Here is a 23,060-nt window from a genome sequence, read left to right on the forward strand (position 1 = left end):
TACCGGAGACATCAAATTCAGACGATACACAAAACACAACTATACAAGCTTCTGAGAGTTTTTTCTTTACCTTATTATAACAGCTTTTAAGTAAACTTGTAATAAGTAGAATGACTTGCCTTCCCAGCGTACCCATCTATGAAGAACAAGCCTTGCAACTTTACTCTCCCTGGAGAATCACCAACTACTACGGCAATTGTGCAAATTGTGTAACATTACATTGTCAGTCAACATGGCTCTTTGGAGATTATCTGTGCCGGTTTGTAAACAAACAACAAACAAACAAACATGTATCATGTCCAGGGGAATGGGTATATGCCATGCATAGTGTTTATGACAGTTGAGTAAAATAGGGGAGCCCAGTAACAAATAAAAGAAAACAAAACTACATTGAATTGCTTTAACTTCAATATTGTGTATACAATATTCTTTTTTGCCAGATTTGCTGTTTCCCCAAGATTTCTTGAGATGTTTTTGCATGCCCATAGGTAAAGACAATAGAGGAAGTGTCCAGAGGAGAACAGGACACAGGAAGTGCACATTGAGTAAACAAGACCTAAAGTAGCCAGATGGAAAAAGTGGCACAGGAGTCTGCAATGCATGTATGATTATCATGTCTTATTACCCTGGTAATGGTTGTCTACAAGACCTGCTGTTAAATACTGGATCATCCAACAGAAACTTAGGAGTCAGTTATCGACATTGTAAAGCTGACCTTTGTCGTAAAAAAAACCCTAAAACATTTTTCATTATCGCACCGAGATTGCCAGATTGTGTAAAATTCAGTTTATGGAAGATCTTGAGAAACGTCTAGAAGACGTAATGCAAACACAGGTCTACAACTATATCGATTACAGTATACTTGTTGTAAATGTACTGAAACTTTTACTTATGATGTGTTGAAGTGTGTGATTTGTGACAGACCTGAGATTTTGGTTTATGGATTATGTCTTAATACACTATATGTCATTGACAGAAGCTATTACAATTTGGGGGAAAGAATGTGACAACATTAATCCAAGGCATGTTGTTGGATGAGGTATGTATGAAAAATACCCACTCCAGTGTCATTAATGTGCATGATTGTGCATCTGCAATTTGGTGAGCAGTAAGGCATGTTCTTGCTCTGGTAGGGGTCACCTGGCCCTCTTAGAGTCCATCTTAGAGAAGCTCAGGGGGACAACAGCAGGAAAAACATGTGAGGCAAGGTCACTGCACGCCCTCCACCCCTCTATGCAGGAAGTGCCGAGTAGAATTGCCTGTGGGGGCCCTGCCCATCAGAGACAGGAAGTACAAAGTGCAAACCAGCAACAGCGACCCACCCTTTAAACCAGGAAGTACACACAGCTCAGTCCCTATGACATTTCAACAACAAAAGTGTGCGATGAAATTACTACAGTAATAACTGTTGATGAGTAATTTAATGATCACAATCAACAAATATCTGGATCACATATTAAGAATATACAAACACATTAGTTATACAATTAAACAGTTTTATCTAACTGCAGAATTCAGACACAGAACAGATGAGTTTCTTTACATATGTAAAAGAACATAATGCCATAATAGGATGCAGTTAGATTTCACATCAGGACAATATTTAGCTATGTCTATCAGGGACAGTGAATTTGTTCAGTCCTTCCATTTAGAATATATTATAACATCTATGTACGGTGCTAGGTCCCTAAAAGTATTCAGAGCATTAGACACCTCTTTGTATATTGCAGACCTGAGCTATCAAATGGACAGGGAGCACTTTCATAGTTTACAAGAAATATTTAGAGAGGTTCAATGAATGCACCCCAGGCAATCTCGCCATTAAAGTAAACACATCCATCACATATTAAATAATTTAATAAGTGCCTAATGCACAACAGGGGATGGTTCTTCCTTAATACCATGTGTCAGTGCAAGAGTACATTTTCTGTGTTATTTATTCAGGGACTCTTGACAAGCAGGGGGTTTTATATGTTAGACATGTAAAAGTGAGTTTCATTGCCTTTCTAAATAAATACTATATGTGCAGACACAAATGTGTTCTCAACAAGAAATGCACACACACGCAGACACACACACACACACACACACACACACACACACACACACACACACACACACAATGTGGTCTGCTTGTCTAGTGCACTGCACACACACATACAGTACTGTAATGATGTGCTGAGGAGCGCAGATAAATCACACAGGCTTTAATCAAAGCACAAAGGCATGGAGAATAATCAATCACTCACAGTGCTGCGCCCCATGAAGACCCCCCCATCTCCTCCTGTCTCCTTCTCTCGTGGTCCCAGTGACTGCCCTCAATGGGTAATGATGGTGTCACATCGTCATTACCATTATGATTTTGCATTTTGCAAAGTGTACAGTAACACGGCATCAACACTGCGGAGGACAAAAGGACGTGGTTTGTGTGTGTGTGTGTGGGGGGGGGGGGGGGGGGGGGGCGGCAAAGAAACAATTGCATAAACTTGTGAAAGTGTTGGTGCATAGATAGATAGTTGGGGCACATGATGTGTGTACATGTTGTGGAAATAGTCCTTAGCAGACAAAAGTCACATATGAATGCATGTATAATTGACCTCGTAAGAAGATTTCTGCAAAGCCAAACCTCGTTTTGGTCACATGGACCCTCTTTTGCTAAATGTAAGGTGTCGAAATGATGAATGACAAAAGGTAGTCACCTGAAAGACAAGATATGACATTGAGAATGATCTTGTGGGGGTAAAGAAAGCTTTGATAAATGTCATCATCATAAAAAGAGGCCACTGAAATTTTGAAGAACCTCACATGCAGATGAAAGTAGACAATATAGAATCAAACCAGGGGAAAACAGCTGTATAAAGGCTGTGATGGCTTCATATTAACTTTTTTCATCACCATGGCATAAATATTGAATGACAAATATGTCTAGAAAATTGGTTTGTCCTTGTACAATTAGGTGTGTCCAGACGAGAGAAATTAGGCCAACATTTCATTCCAACATCCATGAAGGACACACTGAAATTATCAAGCTTACTCATCAGCTTTAACTGATAATCCTGCAAAATGAAAAGCTCATTAAACTGTGAAAACACATATTTCATCCAATTTTTTCACTGTCCAGGGAATAATTAATCATTAATTATTTATATGCACATTAATAAATGGACGCCACGGAACCCCCACACATACAGGAGGTCTATTCCAAAGCTAAGTATTGAAGCAAAATGAAAATGTCCATCTCCACACTACATAATCACATTCACATTTATTATAATCCTACCTTTTTAATGAAAGGAGGCAATTAAATAGGCTGTACATCCATGGCTAGCCTGCGTGACGTGCTTGTAGGCGTCGTCGAGACAATACAATGAAGTGATATCTAATTTCACTGACAAAATAAAAGCAATTATAACTTAATTGCATTCAGAGGGGTGATTTCGCTTTTGAACGCTTCCAAGAGGAGTAATTACAACATTCACGCCTTGAAGTCATTGCCATGGAGCAGAATCAGACATGGAGTAGGCTATTGTGCCATCTGCTGGTATGCCTACACCCAATGGCTCAAAGACAGATAGGCTACAGTGTGTGTGTGTGTGTGTGTGTGTGTTCTATTTAATGGTAAAAATCAATATGCCCCAAAATAACAGTATGACATATGTAGTATACAACTCAAAGCAATACATTCTGGTTATTTTCGTAATTTATATAAATCACCACTATCTTGGCTACAGGTGCATGGCCATCTGATTGGTCTGCAGCCTTCTTCGCAAAGCATTCTGGTCCGAAAACAAGACATGAAACATGGCGGAGGGAGATGAACCGTAAGTCTTATGTGTAACATTAATTTCAGGAAAATATTCCCAGACCCTTTACAGTGCAGAGAATCTCAGCAACTGGTAATGGTAACTTAACAATAGCACAGCATGTATGAACCTTCTTTTATTCTCTCTTTTTAGGGAGAAGAAAAGAAGGAGAATAGAGGAGCTGACTATGAAGTTAGTAATGAATTGCTAGCAGCCTACTGCTGCAAGTCTCGAAGAACAGGGAATAACGTAACAGTCAGTTAGCTAAGCGGCTAGCTGTGGTTAGCTAAGTTTACTATGGGTTAATTTTTACTTGGATGTTGCTTAACTTTTTATAGCATTATGCAAACTAGCCTACAGTTGATATTACGTGTTATGAGCGTGCAGAAAACCGAGAGATGTTATTCAATTTACGTTACAAAAGGGCAAGATCTGCCGTAATATCACTGTGGGCTAGTTAGCCTGTTAACAAGAAAGCTTGCTGTATGAACGATGATATATCAGCTAGAAAATCGATAGATAGATACTTTATTGATCCCCAAGGGGAAGCACCATGAGCCACTTTGCTAACAACGTGGCCTCAGAAATATGACTATTTTGTTTTTAACATGAACAGCAGCAATGTTGTTACCTGTCTTAAGTGTAGGGCCCCGTGTAGATGCTGACAGGCGAGTTGTAATATGATCCTGATGCTTCTGAAATCAAATGTCAGGGGATAGGGGTTGTGTCTGTCTTGCTGAATCCCTGTGTTCCTTTCAGCATGGTGGTGAATGGGGGCAGTGGAGACCAATGTGAGTGGGGTGGTCGTTGGGATCATGTCAAGAAGTTCTTAGAGAGACCCGGACCCTTCACACATCCTGACTTTGAGCCTAGCACAGAGGTAAGAAGTACTCATTTTCAACCCATGATGAGTGTAATAAGATGGCCTTAATAGAGTTGTTCTGTGTAATGTTCCCAACCTGTTTTTTGTTTAAGTGACACAGTCTCTCTTTATTTAAGACATTTAGAAGCTTTGCCATAATTGTAGGTTTGTACACTCGCTGATATTTTAAATTGATATTAAAATAGTTTCAAAATTGGGTGTGGATGGTTAGTGCTGCCTGTATGTGTGCTAGATAAAATGTCCTCTAAGTGAAACTAGTATCCAGTTTTTATTGTTTGTTTGTTTGTTTTTTTCCTTCAATAGTCTCTTCAGTTTTTGCTGGAAACATGCAAAATTCTTGTCATTGGTGCTGGAGGACTTGGATGTGAACTTCTCAAAGATCTGGTATGGCACAAATACAATTAAATCTTAATTGAATTTATCTCAGCATCATTGCAATGGAAGACTATCCTCTATGAATTTCCCAGAATAAATAAAGGTTGAATAATACTTCACATACCTTATTTCTATCCACATAACATTCACCAGTCTCACAATGTTAATGCACTTAACATATGCAGAAGGTTGGTAGTTATGTAGATTGGTTTAATATAAATCCTATTAATCCTGTATGTTTTTTTTCTTTTTATTATTCTTTAGGCCTTGTCAGGGTTTCGCCACTTACATGTTGTGGATATGGATACTATTGATGTTTCAAACCTCAATCGACAGTTTCTCTTTAGGTGAGTTTTTTCCTCCCCTTCTATTTTTTTTAGTCAATACCAGTATGTTAATGTTGTACTTTTTGTAATGGTTAGCTTTTACATGATGATGTACTGTCATGGTCCCCAAACCTAGACCCAAAGACGTGGGAAGGCCTAAGGCAGATGTGGCAGCGGATTTCATCACCAGTCGTGTTCCTGGTTGTTGCGTTGTACCGTATCCTTTACTCTGTAGGCCAGCAGTAGGTGATCAGTGCACCCAAAACTGAAAGTAAATTTGGTCTGTGCAATAGCTGTCATTGTCAGTGTGTGATAATATGTGTTGTAATGTAATGAGTGTATTGCTAAGGTGCACATTTATTTATCTTGGGTTGTGCAGCTTACACTGCTAAAGGTTTTTGGGTTGTCAATCTCGTGAGACCTTAGAACATTCTGAAAGTTTCACATCTTAGATGCCCTCTTTTTATTATCTTGTCCCATGGTGTCCGGACTCATCCTTGCAACCAAGGAAATGTATTTCTTGACAGTCTCACCCAACATTGACTTTAGAGTTTATGAAATGATGCGTAGGTGTTCTCACAACATGGAATTATTAGGCCTTTTCACACAGCGATCACGCTAAATTTGCGGGAAGAGGAGACGTCTTTTTGCCGCAACGTGTGTCTGAAAACGAGGTGAAAATTTGCCGGCCTGCTGATCTGAAGTCGTAGGCCTTATTATGCGTGGGCCTTAAGATGCAGCAGGTGTGTGATTTCCAAAACCATGGCGGGAGAACCGACTGCACTTTGGTTAGCTTGCATTTGTAGTACCCTACAAATGCAAGTGAAGTTGCTTTGCTGTTGCTTAGAATGTTAGATTCTTACGATCGATGTCTTCAGACAATAAAAAGTAATTTGGAAGGGAAATTGAAGAAAAGAGTTGCCCCCTGCGTTAGCCGTGATCCTTTGAAAATCAGAGGTTCACAGGCTACTGTGACCTTGGTCAGTGGCGCTTACTGTGCGTACAATTTTTCAACGCATTATTCATGAAATCATTCAATATTACAACTATAAAAATAGCTTGTGTAAGGATACATTAGAAGATGATGATTGGTATAAACTTTGTCACACAACGTGATAAGCAGTTCTGGCGCTTAAAAACGCAACGTTCAATTCAGTCATAAATCATTCAAGCGTAGTGCTCGTCATGAAAAGAAAGCAACAGCTTAATATTTTTCAGGTGTTTAACAGTAGGCCTAATAGGCACACTGTTAGCAGGTATGCCGAAGGCAGTGAGATTATTAGGCATTGCATCCTACAGTCACTCTGTTTGGAACATCGCAGTTCGGGTTAATAAGATTCAGTTAAGCAGTGTTCTGCAGACTTTTGTCTAGGCTTAGGCCTATCGGAAATCGCGACATAAGCTCATTGGTTTCTTTTTTCTTTTCTTTCTTGTTCGCGTGTTGGGTAGTGAAGCGATAATGCATTTAAATCACATCATGTGAGCCAGAGCCGATATGGCCAGAGCTGCTTGCTCTGTAAAGGTATTTCTGTCCCACCCATATTTGCTGAACTACTTGCGAAGTAGCCTATTCATCACATACATCACATGTAGGCCTATCACACGAAAGAGCTTTTTCTCAGGTTTTAAACGATGTTAGTGGTTAGTTGTTGTGGTAAACGATTCACGAGAAAAGTAATTTTAATTTAATCATATTTTCTGCGCCCGTCTGCCTACCCATTCATCTTGGTGGAATACTTCGCGAACTTTCCCTCACATGACAAACCATATATCAGAATAAACAGCAGACCTTACCGAACACAAAGGTGTAAAGCATGCCCCTGTACAGTTAGCCATTCCAGAGTAATCCGTTTTTAAATTTGCAGCAATGTCTATATGCATGTCTCCAACTTTGGGGTTCACAATGTGTTTAAATTGTTCAATACACGATTTTATAACAGGCCAAATACAAAATAAATGTTACAAATATCGCCTAGATATCTGTAAACATTACAATCAGATACATATAGGGCAGACAGACGCTCATGAGTTCATGCTTTGTTTTATCTCTGGATTTTAGGATAGCCTATTATGGCAACCGATTGCATTCCGAGCTACAGTCAACTCTAGCAGGCATTAAATGACTGGAGACTTTATGAATTTTAAGATTGTCATAATGTGCTGTCTCTGCTATTGCTGCTTTTGGTCAGTTAGATTTATTTGCAATCTCCTGTGGTGGGCTGGACATAGCATCGAAATGCCCGCCAGATTCCCCTTTCCGCCTTAACCCATTCAGACTGGTGCCGGAACTTATCGATTCAGCAAAAAGTCTAGGGTGCTTGGTAGTACATTTGGCGAGACACTTCGTCCCGCCGTTCCGCCTCGGTCTATGTGAAAAGGACAGGCGTTCCGCGAATTTGGTACATAATTTTGCGGGGATTTTGGCAGTGTGTAAGGGCCTAATGAGTTCATTCAACAGTAGGCCTATAGCATTTTGATAAGAATAATAATACGTTTCATTTATATAGCATCTCAAGATAGCTTAAACTGATTGCCTAAAGGTGATGTACATCTTATGATTATTGTTAGATAGTTTGTAAATGGCTTTTTTTTTTTTTACTATCTCAATAGATCATTGTTATATCTTGCATACACCAGAGATACACGGCCTCGACAGAGGTCTGCACTCTCCGAGTGTCCTTCCCATTATATTTTTTACACAATTCAATTATGATCAAATAACAGTTATACTTTTTATGCCACCACTTGTTTTATTGCTACTAGTAGCCTTAACAACTTAACCACACAGACATTTCAAGAAGATTCAAGACTTTGATGAGACATTTTATCGGCGTAAGTTTGCATGTTGTCTCCCTGATAGTCAACATTCCTGGCCTGTCCAAGTTTTTATGTCTGTGTAAAATTCCTTCATATGTCATCCATCACAGAATTCCACATAATCGTTTGTGGTCTGGACTCCATCGTTGCCAGGAGATGGATGAACGGAATGCTGGTGTGCTCTTAAATAATGTCATTTAACTATACATAATGTCAAGTAATAAACCAACCACAGGGTGTTTACTGTCCACATACTCCATAATGTAGGGCTCAGTGTAGTGGTTGTCTGTGTTGTAGATGTCCCTGCTGGTCTATGAGGATGGCATTTTGGACCCCAGTTCCATCATCCCCCTCATTGACGGTGGGACTGAGGGCTTTAAGGGAAATGCCAGGGTCATCTTGCCTGGCATGACCGCCTGCATTGACTGCACTCTGGAACTCTATCCCCCACAGGTGAGTAGTACAATTACAGTGTAGTGTGATGAAGCCACTAAACATATACATTTCTTAGTTCTTCTTTTGTTCTTGTTCTTCTTGGTAGTTCTTTACATTATTTCACAGTAAATCAGTCTAATTAATTGTATGCTTGTCTCCCATCAGATAAACTTCCCCATGTGTACAATTGCCTCAATGCCGAGGTTACCTGAGCATTGTGTGGAATATGTCCGTGTTCTTCTATGGCCCAAAGAAAAGCCCTTTGGAGGTAGCTATCCTCATCATATCAAGCATTCTAAAACGGATAGTTCCGGTCCTTGATTGTGATTGGCTGAATCGCGTTCGATGCCGTTGTAAATTTCAGCATAAACAAACACCTTGACCGCATGTCGTTCCATATTACTGCGCTACCATAACTTGATACAAAAGTTAAAGTAGCTGCATCTCGCCGTTGCTTGGCAACCATTCAGATAGAGGAAATATATTTCTTGGCGGAAGAATGATTATCTATGAATAAATAGTTACATTTCTTGTTGCTGTGCCTTTATTTTATGAAATCTTGCCACATATGGAGATATGTAGTAATAGTTTTAGAAAAGGAATAAGCCACTCGAGTCAACACCCCTTAGCTGTTGTAAATTCAGTGTAACCTACGGCCTCTCGTGGCTTATTGCTTAAATATAACATGTTAGCAATATCACATGTATTATATTCTTGAAGGGAAAATAAGGTTGTTGCATGGATCAATGTTCTATATGAACACTAATGGGCATATGGATATAAAGTAAACCATATGTATAGCTTTTAGTTCTGTGTTGACAGTTTTGGCATCATCTCTGTCATTTTTTGTGGTGCCCATAGAGGCCGTTGCCCTGGACGGAGATGACCCTGAGCATATCCAGTGGGTGTTTGAGAAGTCTCTGGAGCGGGCAGCAGAATACAGCATCACAGGAGTGACCTATAGACTCACTCAAGGTGAGCAGTGACCCTCTTCATTCACTATATAGCACACTTTATTTTAGTCCCATCTCTACAGAGAAATGACCCAGAAAACTCTGAGGAAAAAAATGTACTAAACTCAAAATGTCAGAAGGATATTCAAACAGTCTTGTTCAACTGTCATGGTATTCATTGCTGACCAAAGGTAAGGCTAGGTGCACTGAGTCAGAAGAATTGATTGTAAATGTTCATATTCCAACGTCCATATTCTAGGTGTTGTGAAGAGGATCATCCCTGCTGTTGCCTCTACAAATGCTGTTATTGCTGGTATGCTCCTAAACAGTATCCTCAAACAGCTGGACATTTCTAACTGTGTTATGTTATTAATCTTTTACAAGTAGCCAGTACACATATTAAAACTGAGTGTAATTTTTTGTTTTCCTTCTCAGCATCTTGTGCAACAGAAGTATTCAAAATTGCTTCAAGGTGGGTTTCTTTTCTCTGATAAAACATTGGTGATATTAGTCTTGTATATCTGTTCATATATTCCTTGATCGTTCATATACCGGTACCTTCATGTCTTCATATCTTGCCAGTGCCTACATTCCTCTGAACAATTATCTGGTGTTTAACGACGTTGATGGGCTGTACACCTACACCTTTGAGGCAGAGCGGAAGGTCAGTCCATTGCATTCCTCTTCCCCTAACAAATATTGTCGGTGTTCCAATTTCTTAGCGGTCATGTGGTTATCCTTGTTTGTATCATTTTCATTAATTAGTTATTTCTTTCATTCATTCATTCATATATATATACTTATGTGTATTTTGTTTTGTAGGAAAACTGTTCTGCCTGCAGCCAGGTTCCTCAGGACCTGCAGTTCCCTTCCTCAGCTAAACTGCAGGAAGTGCTGAACTACCTGACGGAGAGTGCCTCATTGTAAGTCCTCATGAACAGCCTCACCACATAACCATATTCACACCACAGTCACTATCTGAGTTTGATATAGTATCAGAACACTTGGGTAATGGAGACACATAGACCTACAGAGGAAGTCTCAGTATCATTTCATTGAATGGCCAAGAGAAAATTGTAATATATATAAAACTTTAATATAACAAATTAAAGAGACTTAGTTGATTTACTTTTTATGGGTATGCATCTGTATTTCATACCTTTTTCTCCTCACAGACAAATGAAGTCTCCTGCAATCACCGCAACCATTGAGGGCAGGAACAAGACCCTTTACTTACAGGTAACTTACAGTATTAATGCTTCCACTGTAATGACATGGTATATAGTTGCAGGCAGCCATTATGATATAAAGACATAGCACTTGATCTCGTTTCACTATGATGTATAGTGCAAGACCAATATATGAGACCTTAAAGGCGCAGTCAGCGATTGCGCAGGAAGTGGTTTATGTTTATATTTCAATTTATTAGCAGATGCTTTTGTCCAAAACTACGTTATATTTTAACCAAAGACCAAACGAAACACGCCAGAGAGGTAGCTCACCCCTCTCTTCAGTATTCCCAGAGAAATGCCACACATGGTTTCATTTATGATTGGCTGCTGCCAATTTGTTTGTTTCCAGATTTTGGGGCCTGCATTTCCTACAGAGACCGGGATTATTTTGCAGAGATGATTGCTGAATGTGACCAAAAATGTTATGGGCTTGAAATCACATACAATCACTGACTGAAACTGTAATGAATCTGATAGATGACACATGCTTATTGTTTACCCCTTCAGACGGTTGCCTCCATTGAAGAGAGAACGCGTCCAAACCTCAGCAAAACCCTTAAAGGTGAGAAGATAAGTCATACCTGGCTTGCATGCAGTGTTTTATCAAATTCAAATTCCAAATTCACTCTCTAGGCTTTTGATGTGCGTTATGATATTTATACAATGGTGATGATGTTGGCTTTTTTCTAATGATTCTAGAACTTGGATTATCAGATGGACAGGAACTGGCCGTAGCTGATGTGACCACACCACAGACAGTGCTTTTCAAACTGCACCTCACCTCATAGGCACCTCACCCCAACTGGCCCATCCATAGAGTTGACTTATAATATATAGCCTCCCTAAATTGCAATGTGGAACACCGATACAAGAACAAGAAATAGTGATAACATGGTAAAAGTGTGTTTGAATGCAATTATGTAAATGAGTCAGTTTTGAAATGTGTAAACAGCGTTTTGTCCTGTTGTGGATTGCACATCCCAAAGGAAGCCACATTGAAACTGCACATTGAAACTGTAAAAAATATGTGTGCGTGACACAGTAGTCTTTTGAATGCACTGCAGCATCTGCACTGGGATGACACAGGAGAACTCATTTGTGTTTTTATGTTGTTGTTTTGTTCTATTTATTGCAAATGTTTGGTGTGTGTTATCCTTTGTAGTTGAATGCTTATGTATATGGACAATGAACAACCAGCAGAAAGAAGAAAAACATTTGTAGGAATTAAAATGTCATCTTTTAAAATACTGTGTTGTTTTCCTGGTTTCTGTGTTTAATGCTAGTCTGTTCACATCGCTACTTATGTAATTTATTTGGGCATTCTCTCATTATGTTATTCAAATGGACCATACATGACGTCACGTGAAGGCTCGCTTGATGCTACGTGGAAAGGAAGTAGAAAGCTAGCTTCAGAGGTGGAGGAAAAGTACCAAAACAAACGATGTAGCTAGTTGGTGAAGGACCAAATGTAGTTCGACTACGTGAGCTCAGCCATGTCATGATACGAAAACCAAGCCATAATCTGAAACCGCAAATGTTTTCAAAAGCGTTGCGTTTGAAGTTAAAAGATGGATTGTTTTTGACGCCAATGATCGTGGTATGTGGTCTTCCATGGGTAGCTAGTTAGCTAGCGTTCTAGATTATTAGCAACTGGCCATCAAATACCTAGCCAGCCTGCTAATGCAAGCTTGGCAAATAGTTTAATGTTAGTATTTTTTCATCGACAATTGAAAATCCGACTATTTTGTTGTTACCGCAGCTGAATATGTTTCATGTGGCCTAACCTTAGCAGTCCGATGTACGCTCAGTAAGCTAGCGAGATAGAAGTAGGTTGGCTTTCATCATGAGTTGGTTTAACGCGTCGCAGCTGTCCAGTTTTGCTAAACAGGCGCTAACAACAGCACAGAAGTCTATCGATCGTGTGTTGGACATTAAAGAAGACGATCCATGGGGTGATACGGTCGTTGCTACGTATGATGGTAAGTTTGGTAATGACATATTCATCGCAAATCTCCGATAGTCTTTTCCTTGTTTATTAGTTGTGGCAGCTAACTGGCTGTCGGGCCTGGTCAGGTGATTTTAAATAGCCTGCCCTGCACCTGTTCTTTGACACTTCGAGTCATCATTAATTTTAACATTAGCGTTACGTTTTTCATTCTGCTGTTCGTGTTGTAAGTGTCAATATTGCTACATTGTTTTTAGATATCGACTTCCCTGTGATGTTGCAAGGGTGATGGGCTATTTTTAGTCCAATTTGGATTACACATTAATTTCTGAAGACTTTCTGGAGAGATTTGACCCAGTGATTAGAACACTCACAAACTTGACTCTCCCTCCTTGTTTGATATACTTGGTTACTTTTTAATTTCAGATTTACCTGGCAAACCTGTCTCAGCTGGGGGGTGGGGGATGAACCAGTGGGACACCCCTGTTGAGGAATGCACCAAGTCAACCCCTCCCTCGTCCGAGGCCATCACGACCCCGGTGACCCGCACGGTGGTGGACGAAACAGAAACTTTCTTCAGTGCCTTCCTCTCTCCAGGAGATCTGCAGACTGTCAAGAGCTCACAGGTGGTGTCTGTCCCGCCAATTAAATCGAGCCGAGGAGGACCACAGGAGAAGACGGAAAAGAAAGACACTGACGAAGTGGACTCCCCACAGCAAGGCGAGGCCACAGAGGATCGACAGGAGAGCGAGGAAGACGCTGACGTGGATGTTGACGTCGACTTGGACAATGAGTCGATTCATGCGGAGCCTAGAAATTCATCCGCAGGCCTCGATGTGGTTTTACTGGAGCTGGAACCTGCTGTCTCTGTCGAATTGACTGTGCCAGAGCAAACACCTGCCAGTGAAAATCAGAACGCGCTTGACAATATAGAGGTGGCAGCTGGCGAAGCAGCACCAGACAAGCCTCAAAGCAGTTCTGAGTCCGAGCTGCCCCTGGATCACCTGGAGTCGCCCGAAGCCCCAGAGCCCAAGAGCCCTTCTAAAGCATCGCTTGTGCCCCCTAAGGAGATCCTGCTGGAATCTAAAGACGCCAAGGGGGAGGACCGGCAGAGCGATACCCCGTCTCCGCCGGTCAGCGCTTTCTCATCGGGCACGTCCACCACCAGCGACATCGAGGTGCTGGACCACGAGAGCGTGCTGAGCGAGAGCTCGGCCAGCTCGCGTCAGGAGACGGCGGAGGCCAAAGCAGGCCTGCACCTCATGCAGGGCTCCTTCCAGCTGCTGAGCGCATCGGCCTGCGCCGACTACCCGCGCCTCGGAGAAGACTACCCCAAACTGACGGAGAGCTGCGGTTCGTCCTCGGACGCCTTCGAACGCATCGACTCCTTCAGCGTGCAGTCGCTGGACAGCCGCAGCGTCAGCGAGGTGAACTCGGACGATGAGCTCCCGGGCGGCCGCACGCTGGCCTCAGTCACGTCGCCGTCCTCGCACACGCCCCCCGCATCACTCTTGGTCCCAGCGCAGAACAAAGAGGAAGGAGAGGAAGGAGAGGAGGGAGAGGAGCGCAGGCATGACGAAACGATGACGGAGCAGTCTCTGGATGAGATGGAGATGGAGAGCGAGATGGAGGAGAGCGGCCGTAGTGCCACGCCAGTGAACTGCGAGCAGCCTGAGGAGGAGCCGGAGTCCGACGTCACACTGTCTGGTCTGAGCATGGACGCCAGTGAGCCCAGGACGCCGCCCATAACAGAGGAAATGAGAGGAGCCTCCACCTCTCAGATCCTGGAGCTGCAGAAGGTAGGGAGAGAGTTCCGATTAGGAGTCTAAAATAAAATGAATGTTTTGTAAATTTAGGTTTCTAAATCCGAATTGTGTGCTTTCTGGTCAGGAGAACGGGCATTTGTGGTGTTATTTAGTTACTAATAGAAGTCTGATGTTTTCAGATCATTGACGACCTCACAAGCAGACTTGAAACAAGGGAGACGCAGCTGTTGTCAGTCAGTAAAGACAAGGCCAGACTGGAAGAGGAGTGTGATAACCTTAAAGAGTAAGTACAGACAATTCTTAAAAACACTTATTTCGTCCCAGTGCATGGCCAAAACAACCAACGTTGTTTGTAGTGTTTGTACTATATGATTTCCCCACTGCATGCTGATTGGCATATGTACTGTCTTCCAGTGAGATAATCGGCTTACGGGAGGAAACGACTACTGTCCAATCTCTTCAAGATGAATTCACACATCGCATTGCTGAAGCTGAGAGGAAAGCCCAACTGGCCTGTAAAGAGAGAGACATTGCCAAGAAGGTATTCATTAATAATAGATTTATAATCAGCTAATGAATAGATTATTATTCCTAGTGAGTTCAGACACCAGTCTGTGCACTGTAGCGAACTGTATTGTTCATGTTGTCACTGTAGGAAATTAAGGGCCTCAGAGAGGAGCTGGCCAGCAGGTTCAACTCCAATGAGACCCTGGAACTGATCAGAGACAAGGAAGAACAGATCAGAGGCCTTCTGGAGGAAGGTAAGGGTTCTCTCATCTCTGCTGTTGCTTTGTTCAAAGACTTCTTTTCTGGCTGTTAACACATTGCAGTAGGGCAGCAAATGCTGAGATGGGACTATGGAACTATTTTCAGGTGAAAAGTTGTCCAAGCAGCAGTTGCAGCATTCTAACATCATCAAGAAGCTGCGTGTGAAAGAGAAGGAGAGTGACTTGAAAATCACCAAACAGACCAAGCAACTCAAGGAGCAGGAAGAGGAACTTAAACACCTACAACAGGTTGGTGAGAGGGCATTTGGTCCTGGCTTACTTTCAAGTCACTCAGCACTTTTTTGAGTGGTCAAAATTTGAAGTATGTAGGCCAAATGCTTTACACCTTCTGTAACTTAACGAAGAGTTAAACAAAGAGGCAGGTGTCAATATGGATCTAAAATAGACAGTTGCTTTTGTCAGGTTACTGACATAGGTATTGAAGCTTTGGGGGCAGCCGTGGCCTACTGGTTAGCGCTTCGGACTTGTAACCGGAGGGTTGCCGGTTCGAACCCTGACCAGTGGGTATGGCTGAAGTGCCCTTGAGCAAAGCACCTAATCCCTCACTGCTCCCCGAGCGCCGCTATAGTAGCAGGCAGCTCACTGCGCCGGGATTAGTGTATGCTTCACCTCACTGTGTGCTCATTGTGTGCTGAGTGTTTAGCCGTGTGTTTGCAGGTTCTAGATGGGAAAGAGGAGGTGGAGAAGCAGCACAGGGATAACATCAAGAAGCTGAACGCGGTGGTGGAGCGGCAGGAGCGCGAGTCGACCAAGGTGCAGAGCGAACTGGAGGAGTTCCTGGAGAAGAACCGCAGTCTACAGGCAGCGCTGGACAACTCTTACAAGTATGATGGTCATGAAGAATATGCAGTGCGTTGTAACCAAATGCAATGCAGTGTTGACTAGGGTGACTTTTTTTTGAGGAAAATTCAAGGCAGCTGTCATCGACATTAGAACTTTCTCATGAACAGTTTGTCCCTCTCTGTGTGTATTGAGATAATCCATGACTAAGGTCACTCTATATTTACACATTTTGGTTAGTTGATAGTAGTACATTTCCACTTATACTCAAATTGAGATAATCCATGACTACGGTCATTATGTAATTACACATGTTTGTTTTGGTCAGTTGATAGTAGTAGATTTGCATTAACATGATGTATGTCTTTGCTTTCACTGCTGTGCGTGTATAGGGAGCTTGCGGAGCTGCACAAGGCCAACGCCTCCAAGGACAGTGTGGCCCAGGAGCTGGCGCTCAGCCAGCAGGAGCAGGCCAGAGAGGAGCTGGAGCGGGCACTGGAGCGCGCCACCGAGGAGGCCCGTATGCAGCAGGAGGCCCTGGCCAACCAGGTGGGTCTACTGCTCCACTCTCCTCTCCTCTCCTCTCCTCTCCCTCCCTCCAGGAAGACATAGCTCTCTGTATTTAGCTGTATACAGAGACTGGCTCTCTCCCATTGTTATTTTGTTTTGACCCCCGTCAGGTGGCTGATCTGCGGCTGGCACTGCAGAGAGCTGAGCAGCAGCAGGCCAGGAAGGAGGACTACCTCAGGGAGGAGATCAGCGAGCTGCAGCAGGTAGTGCACTCTTACTGCCGCCCTCTTCTCAGCCATGAAGGGCTGCGTCTAAATAAAGCGCTATGTGAATGCAATGTGGTAGTGGTGTTGTGTCTGCGGAAAGGGTGAAAGGGTCGTTAAGCAACCACGATGGCGCCCGACGAGAAAGAGTGTTTACTTTAGTGGTCTCTCAATAATGTCACCATAGAACGGCATTCTTGGCAAACACACACATGAACAGTATTGGTGTTTTTGATGAAGGAATGTCCTCCAGTTGTTTTTTAGTAGGCTGTGGTTGTTGTGGTGAAAATGTTGTGTACACTACAGGTTCAAGGCCTGTGCTAATTGAATGCCTGTCTGAAATCCCCTGTTGACACTGAAGAACAAAAAATCTAACTTTTCTTTATGGTGAACCATTACAGAGACTGCAAGCAGCCGAAACCAGGAACCAGGAACTGAGTCATAGTGTCACCTCGGCCACACGGCCCCTTCTTCGTCAAATTGAGAACCTGCAGGCTTCACTTGGGGGTCAAACGGAATCGTGGGAGAAGCTGGAGAAGAGCATCTCTGATAGGCTGGGTAGAAATGGAATCAGCTTACTGTTGATCTTTTGCTCACCACCATATCATATTTACATACTACAACACACTAAAGAAACATTTTCACCCTCTGGGCATACAATGAAGTGAGATAAGTGGTAGGTTGAGCCTAAAACCTGAAGTCCGTTCAAATTTGACAATTTGTTTCTTTGAACTACTCAATTTGAATGTTTTTGCATAAAAACTCTTTAAACTCTTTCTCTTTAAACTGTAAATAAAATGGCAAACAACAAGGGAATTGACACAAAGGTTTGCCTTTGCTTGCCAGATCTGAACACACCTCTGATTTTTCCACTCAAAATACAACTTATCTCCATTCATAGTATACCCCTCTCGCCAAGTAGATATCCGTGTCACCATCGTACATTGTTTACTCATTGTCGGCAATAAACATTTCTGAAATAGTGCTGTCATTCCTCCATTCTGTTTAGTGCTCTGTGCTCAAAACTGTCTGGACCAATATAAATAGTCGAACAAAGTTTATTGTCTATTAGAATCAGCCTCTTGTGCATCTGGTGTAGGATATTACGACTGACCATATTTCTGTCTTGGCCGCATAGTGGACGCAGAGGCGCAGCTCGCCGTAGCAGTGGAGAAGGAGCGTGCCGCGACGGACGAGCTGCATGGCCTCAAAGCTCAAGTGGCCTCGCTGGAATCCCAGAGTTCCCTCCTGCGTCAGGAGAAGGGCCGTCTACAGGGCCTCCTGGAGGCGGAGAAGAGCCGGAGGGAGAGGCTGGAGGATGACATCAGCAGGTGAGGAGGAGGCGGCGGGCCTGGAGGGTAATTAGAGAGGGCACTGTGGCTGTACCTGTCTGTTACCTGACAGGTATCTGGAACGTGCCCCTGCTGTTTACCTAATGAAAGAGCAGCCCTTTGTGTTGCCTTGTTTACACTGGCCCACGTCCAGTGCCCTCCTGCAGGATCTCCTCCTGGCTGTGAAATAGCTGAGTGAAGATACACGTGTGTGCTGTGTTTGGATGTGTTTGCTTATTTTCATTTCTGCGTGCCATGACTTTGTGTGTGTGTGTGTTTTGGTTACGGTGCACTCATGCATTGGTCTCCTTGTTCAGGGAGCACGTGGAGTTGACGAATCTGAGGGGGGAGCACTCGCGGGCTCTGGAAGAGGCCAAGAAAGAGAAGGTAGGATCTGTAACCCGATGACCATTCCGTCTCATCGCCTGGCCCCTCACCAGCCTGCCCCCTCACCAGCCTGCCCCCTCACCTGTCTGCTCGGCCTCAATTCACACTCTGTTCCATCAGCAATTTGTCATCCACATTCGCTCAACAGTGTCTCTCTCTTTCTCTCTGTCTCTCTCTCTCTCTCTATATATATATATATATATATATATATATATATATATATATATATATATATATATATATATATATATATATATATATACTCTCTCATAGCTGCTAATGACCAATCAGCTGGAGATGGAGAAGATGAAGGTTGAGCAGGAGAAGAAAAAATGCTACCTTGCACAGGAGGCCCTCAAGGAGAAGGTCAGTCGGCCCTGTGTGTTTACATTACGTGCACTGGTGTTTTTCCACCAGGGATGAAGGATTTGAGCCAGTGCCCATGCTGAACAATGTTTACCTTTGTCATGAAAGGCAAGGCCGATCCCTTGGTAAATATTATGACCGGGTCCCCATGCATCCTGGAGAACCTGGAAATCCTGGAATCTTAGTGACTAGTTTTCCAGTCATGGAAACACCTGGAAATTAAAATGATCTATATTGTCCTGTACATTTGTATTGCATCTCCTCATTCGTATACAGTAGATTACTATGTAAATCTTGGTGCTTATTTTGTGCAGTATAACTGCCTGCATCTAGTGGTGGCTTTATTGTACTTGAACATGCATGGGTGATAGAAGTCGAATGATGCAGGTTAAAATGCGGCAAGCAAGTGAGAGAGCTTAGAGCTGCTTTATTGTCTACGTGAGCTATTTGGACAAAGCTGTAAAAGAAAGGAGCAAAAGGGCTTCCCCTGCTGGGGTGGATCCCAGGGTGGTGCTGAATCGACGCAGGGCCTCCCTATAGTCTTTGTAGGCCGTACAAGTTACTCACCATAATAAATGATATAAAATGAGAATGAGACTGGGAGTCAATTGCTTGAAAGTTAGTATAGCCAAATACTGTACCTCCAATGCTGCGGTCACAATGGGGCTTGTTCTATCACTGAACTACTGATGCACAATAATGCCAATCATTCCACGAATTCCGTATCAGTTGTCATGTTGATAAAATCTGTGTTTTAAAATATGATGTGGTGGATCCTTAAATTTGTGGGGAAAGGGCCAGGAAAAATCTTTGAATCCTTGAATTTGATGTTGAAGAAATACATGTAAAGGAAACCCTGTATGGAAACCTTTTGTTTCTGCTAATCATGTGGATTTACTCAATAACAAAGGCTAAACAATCGTATGACTACCATCCTAATGTATATGATTAAAGTCTAGCATCAGCAAGACTTTCAATTAAGGAATCCCATTCCATAAGGAATCAATAAAGAATATTTAAACTAAACATGGGATATCCCTTAAAATTATAAGGTTCTATCTGACATTTTTGTCAAAACTAAGTTATTGACATATTCTTATTCTGTGACAACTTCATATGGTGAGGTTTTCTTGAAGTTGTATGCATTTTTTAAACATAATATCTAAAGAGGCTTGTTCCACTTATCAATATAACTCTATGGAATTCTAAAACTCTAAAGCTCAATATCGCAGAACTACTCTCCTATTGCACTGCAGCTTGAATGTTAGTCCTCACTTGTAAGTCGCTTCATAAACGTGTCAGCTAAATGAGTAAATGCTAATGCTTTGTGCTGTGTCGTGCCCCTCAGGAGAGGAAGGCCATGGTGATGTCTGTGAGCGAGCCCCCTGCCTCATCCCCGTCACTGTCCCGCTCCAGCTCCATCAGTGGGCCGGACCACGCCGGCCTCCACTCCTCATTTCTGGCTCAGGTACAGTACTGGCCCTGCTCTGTTGGTCACTCAGAGATAAAGGGACATGTATTTGGAGTTTGTGTGCATCAACAGGCTCCTTATTTGTATGTGAATTCTGTGATATGTGTGAGAAGTTTGTGATATCTGAAGTGTCTTCACCACAGACTACTGATGCAAATCAGAAACACAAATGACTGAAAAACGCAGGAGCTACTGTACATAAATAACTACATCTGGTACATACTGATTTGAGACCCATAAGTGAACTGATTCAGACAAAGCTGTAAAAACACTTATGTTTACAATGGATATAGTTATCTCACATCTCCACATGATTATCACACAACTGTAAAATTCACCAGTGTTATCGTAACAAATATGCACCTGCTTGGGATACTGTGAGGTCAGTGAAGGCTAGAGTTTCAGGAGCTCTGTTTTGGTTCACAGGAGAAATCATGTGCTGTAATGGTTTGATTTTCTTTTTAGAATGAGAACTGCATTTGTATGATGAAACTCTGTTCTGATATTGTATAAGGGTTCAGAAATATATATGGGGGGGTGGTTAGATTTTTTAACCCCTGGCTCTTAGTGGTCCTCTAAACAGGCACTGAAGTTTGTCTGAAGAAGATATATCTGATATGACTCCATCTCCCTGCCTGATGCCCTCAGTTGGACTTGTGTGATCGTTACATTTGGTCTGGGGATGTTTGTTTGTTTGTTTGTTGTGTCACAGATATAAACACCTTTAAATCAGTAATAGTATATTAGATTTACTGAAAAGCCAAACAATATGCTCCCAGTGGTGTGGAGAAAGATCAGAAGATAAGATTACGCTGTCTGAACTGGACCAGGTGAAGCTCTAGCTTGTCTTTGTGTTGTTGTTAATATGCTGGTTTGTGGTGTGTCCAGCAGGAGGACTCTCTGGACCACTCCTTTGGCACCATGTCCATCAGCGGGAGCAATCTGTATGAAGTGGCCCGACTCGGAGGAGGCTCCAGCATCATGGAGAACCTGCAGTCACAGCTCAAACTCAGAGAAGGCGAGATTGCACAGCTTCAGGTATAACACACACACACACACACACACACACACACACACACACACACACACAGGCCAGGGTATCCTAGGCCTTTGATGTTGTCTGCATGTTTAAAATCCTATTACAATGTTGTTACGAGTTATTAAACTCACCATTTTCCATTTTCTTTGTCTTTTTATCTTTCTCTACTCCTGTTATCTTTCTCTTTTCTTTCTCTCATGCCATCTCTCTCTCTCTATCTCTGCTGTATGTCCAGTTGGAGATTGCCAGTCTGGAGAGGAGCCGTGCAGTGATGGCAGAGGAGCTGGTCCGGCTGACCAATCAGAACGACGAGTTGGAGGAGAAGGTGAAAGAGATTCCCAGGCTACGGATTAATCTCAAGGTGAGCACTATAGATGTTGGAACGTGCCATGGTTTTGTCTTTCCCTTTACATTGTTTCAGTATGTTCAGTATGTTGCAGTATGGTTCAGACCATGTTCAGACCTGTTTTTCTGGAAGGAGACATTTTATCTAGGCTTTGCGATGAGTTCCAGTAACAATAGCAACCTACTTCAGGTCTAACTACCTATGGTCTCCTCTGCACTGTTGCTTGAATGTTATTTCTCATTCTGTAAGTCGCTTTGGATAAAAGCCTCTGCTAAATAAATAACGTAAGTGTGCTTTAGATTATGAATACTCAATCTTCATTTTCCTTCTCTCTCTAGGATCTAGAGCAGAGGCACAACACCATTTTGCAGATGTACGGAGAGAAGGCAGAAGAGGCTGAGGAACTGCGCCTGGACCTGGAGGATGTGAAGAACATGTACAAAACCCAGATTGACGAGCTGCTGAAAAATCAAAAATAGACTCGAAAGACAAAAAAAGATACTGAAATCCAAGCATAACAGGCTTTAAGTGCATTCACTGTAAAAGAGAGGTTATTACAAGACAAGCTGTTTCCTTCATCCTTGAGACTTTGGTTCAGTTTAAAGGCCAATCCATTTTTTTAATTTCCTGTGACAATTTAGCTGTCGGGTTGTTTATCTATTTATGGAGTGATTGCAGTTCAAATATGGGACTCGGAAATAGAAAATGAGATTAAACACTATACACATGGAAATACAGATCATAGAATTATTCCAAACCATGGGGTAACAAAAGATTGTCAATACATCCTTCCTGCTACATTCTCGTTTCCTAGAAAATATAATTGAATCTCTTAGCTCGCTGGGAATGTAAAGGTTGAGGGTTGACTTGCACTAAAATGTTTTATCTTTTTTTTAATGAAGTATGCTGTTATTTAGTTAATCACATCCCTGGAGCTCTACAGGTGGTGCTCTAGTGGAATAACTGGCTACTTGGGGTGTTGCACATTGTTTAGTTACAATTTGTTCGTCAACTTTTACATTAACTGATAAAAGTATGAAGAAAGAGACACGTATGTTTTTTGGGAATGCTAAATTTCAGATTCCATAGTTGTCTCGTAATGTAAATGTGTAAATAAATAAATAATCATGTAATGTTCAATTGCGCTGACTACATGTATTAGTACTTTTGGCACAGAATGGAAGTTACGTTTCCAGATACAGTAGTTGTCCTCGGCGTCGTGTTATCAGAGATATTAGAGCAGA

At 42.3% G+C, this 23,060-nt stretch overlaps 2 protein-coding genes across 6 annotated transcripts; both read left to right on the plus strand.

The window, feature by feature from the left end:
• Positions 1 to 3,741: 3,741 nt before the first annotated feature.
• On the plus strand, positions 3,742 to 12,071 carry uba3 (ubiquitin-like modifier activating enzyme 3). 4 transcript variants are annotated; one of them, XM_042088665.1, is made up of 18 exons: positions 3,742 to 3,821; positions 3,957 to 3,995; positions 4,563 to 4,683; positions 4,990 to 5,070; positions 5,326 to 5,408; positions 5,524 to 5,604; positions 8,176 to 8,219; positions 8,315 to 8,379; positions 8,502 to 8,657; positions 8,805 to 8,907; positions 9,501 to 9,614; positions 9,852 to 9,905; positions 10,028 to 10,064; positions 10,175 to 10,256; positions 10,415 to 10,515; positions 10,768 to 10,831; positions 11,332 to 11,386; positions 11,524 to 12,071. In XM_042088665.1, the coding sequence occupies exons 1-18, from the start codon at positions 3,802 to 3,804 to the stop codon at positions 11,610 to 11,612; spliced, it is 1,389 nt and encodes a 462-aa protein (XP_041944599.1). In that variant the 5' UTR covers positions 3,742 to 3,801; the 3' UTR covers positions 11,613 to 12,071. The 4 variants fall into 4 exon arrangements, with proteins under 4 accessions (XP_041944599.1, XP_041944600.1, XP_041944601.1 ...); XM_042088666.1 differs by lacking the exon at positions 3,957 to 3,995; XM_042088667.1 differs by lacking the exon at positions 3,957 to 3,995 and having other exon boundaries at positions 3,810 to 3,896.
• A 128-nt stretch (positions 12,072 to 12,199) lies between these two features.
• On the plus strand, positions 12,200 to 22,956 carry tmf1 (TATA element modulatory factor 1). 2 transcript variants are annotated; one of them, XM_042088640.1, is made up of 17 exons: positions 12,200 to 12,803; positions 13,196 to 14,568; positions 14,715 to 14,818; positions 14,950 to 15,076; positions 15,191 to 15,296; positions 15,409 to 15,551; positions 15,981 to 16,147; positions 16,496 to 16,652; positions 16,784 to 16,876; positions 17,278 to 17,434; positions 18,015 to 18,207; positions 18,525 to 18,594; positions 18,868 to 18,960; positions 20,309 to 20,428; positions 21,320 to 21,469; positions 21,706 to 21,831; positions 22,155 to 22,956. In XM_042088640.1, the coding sequence occupies exons 1-17, from the start codon at positions 12,668 to 12,670 to the stop codon at positions 22,293 to 22,295; spliced, it is 3,456 nt and encodes a 1,151-aa protein (XP_041944574.1). In that variant the 5' UTR covers positions 12,200 to 12,667; the 3' UTR covers positions 22,296 to 22,956. The 2 variants fall into 2 exon arrangements, with proteins under 2 accessions (XP_041944574.1, XP_041944575.1); XM_042088641.1 differs by having other exon boundaries at positions 12,201 to 12,803; positions 21,323 to 21,469.
• The last annotated feature ends 104 nt before the right edge of the window (positions 22,957 to 23,060 follow it).

This window comes from Alosa sapidissima, chromosome 4, assembly GCF_018492685.1.
Source record: "Alosa sapidissima isolate fAloSap1 chromosome 4, fAloSap1.pri, whole genome shotgun sequence".
Classification (NCBI taxonomy): Eukaryota; Metazoa; Chordata; class Actinopteri; order Clupeiformes; family Clupeidae; genus Alosa; species Alosa sapidissima.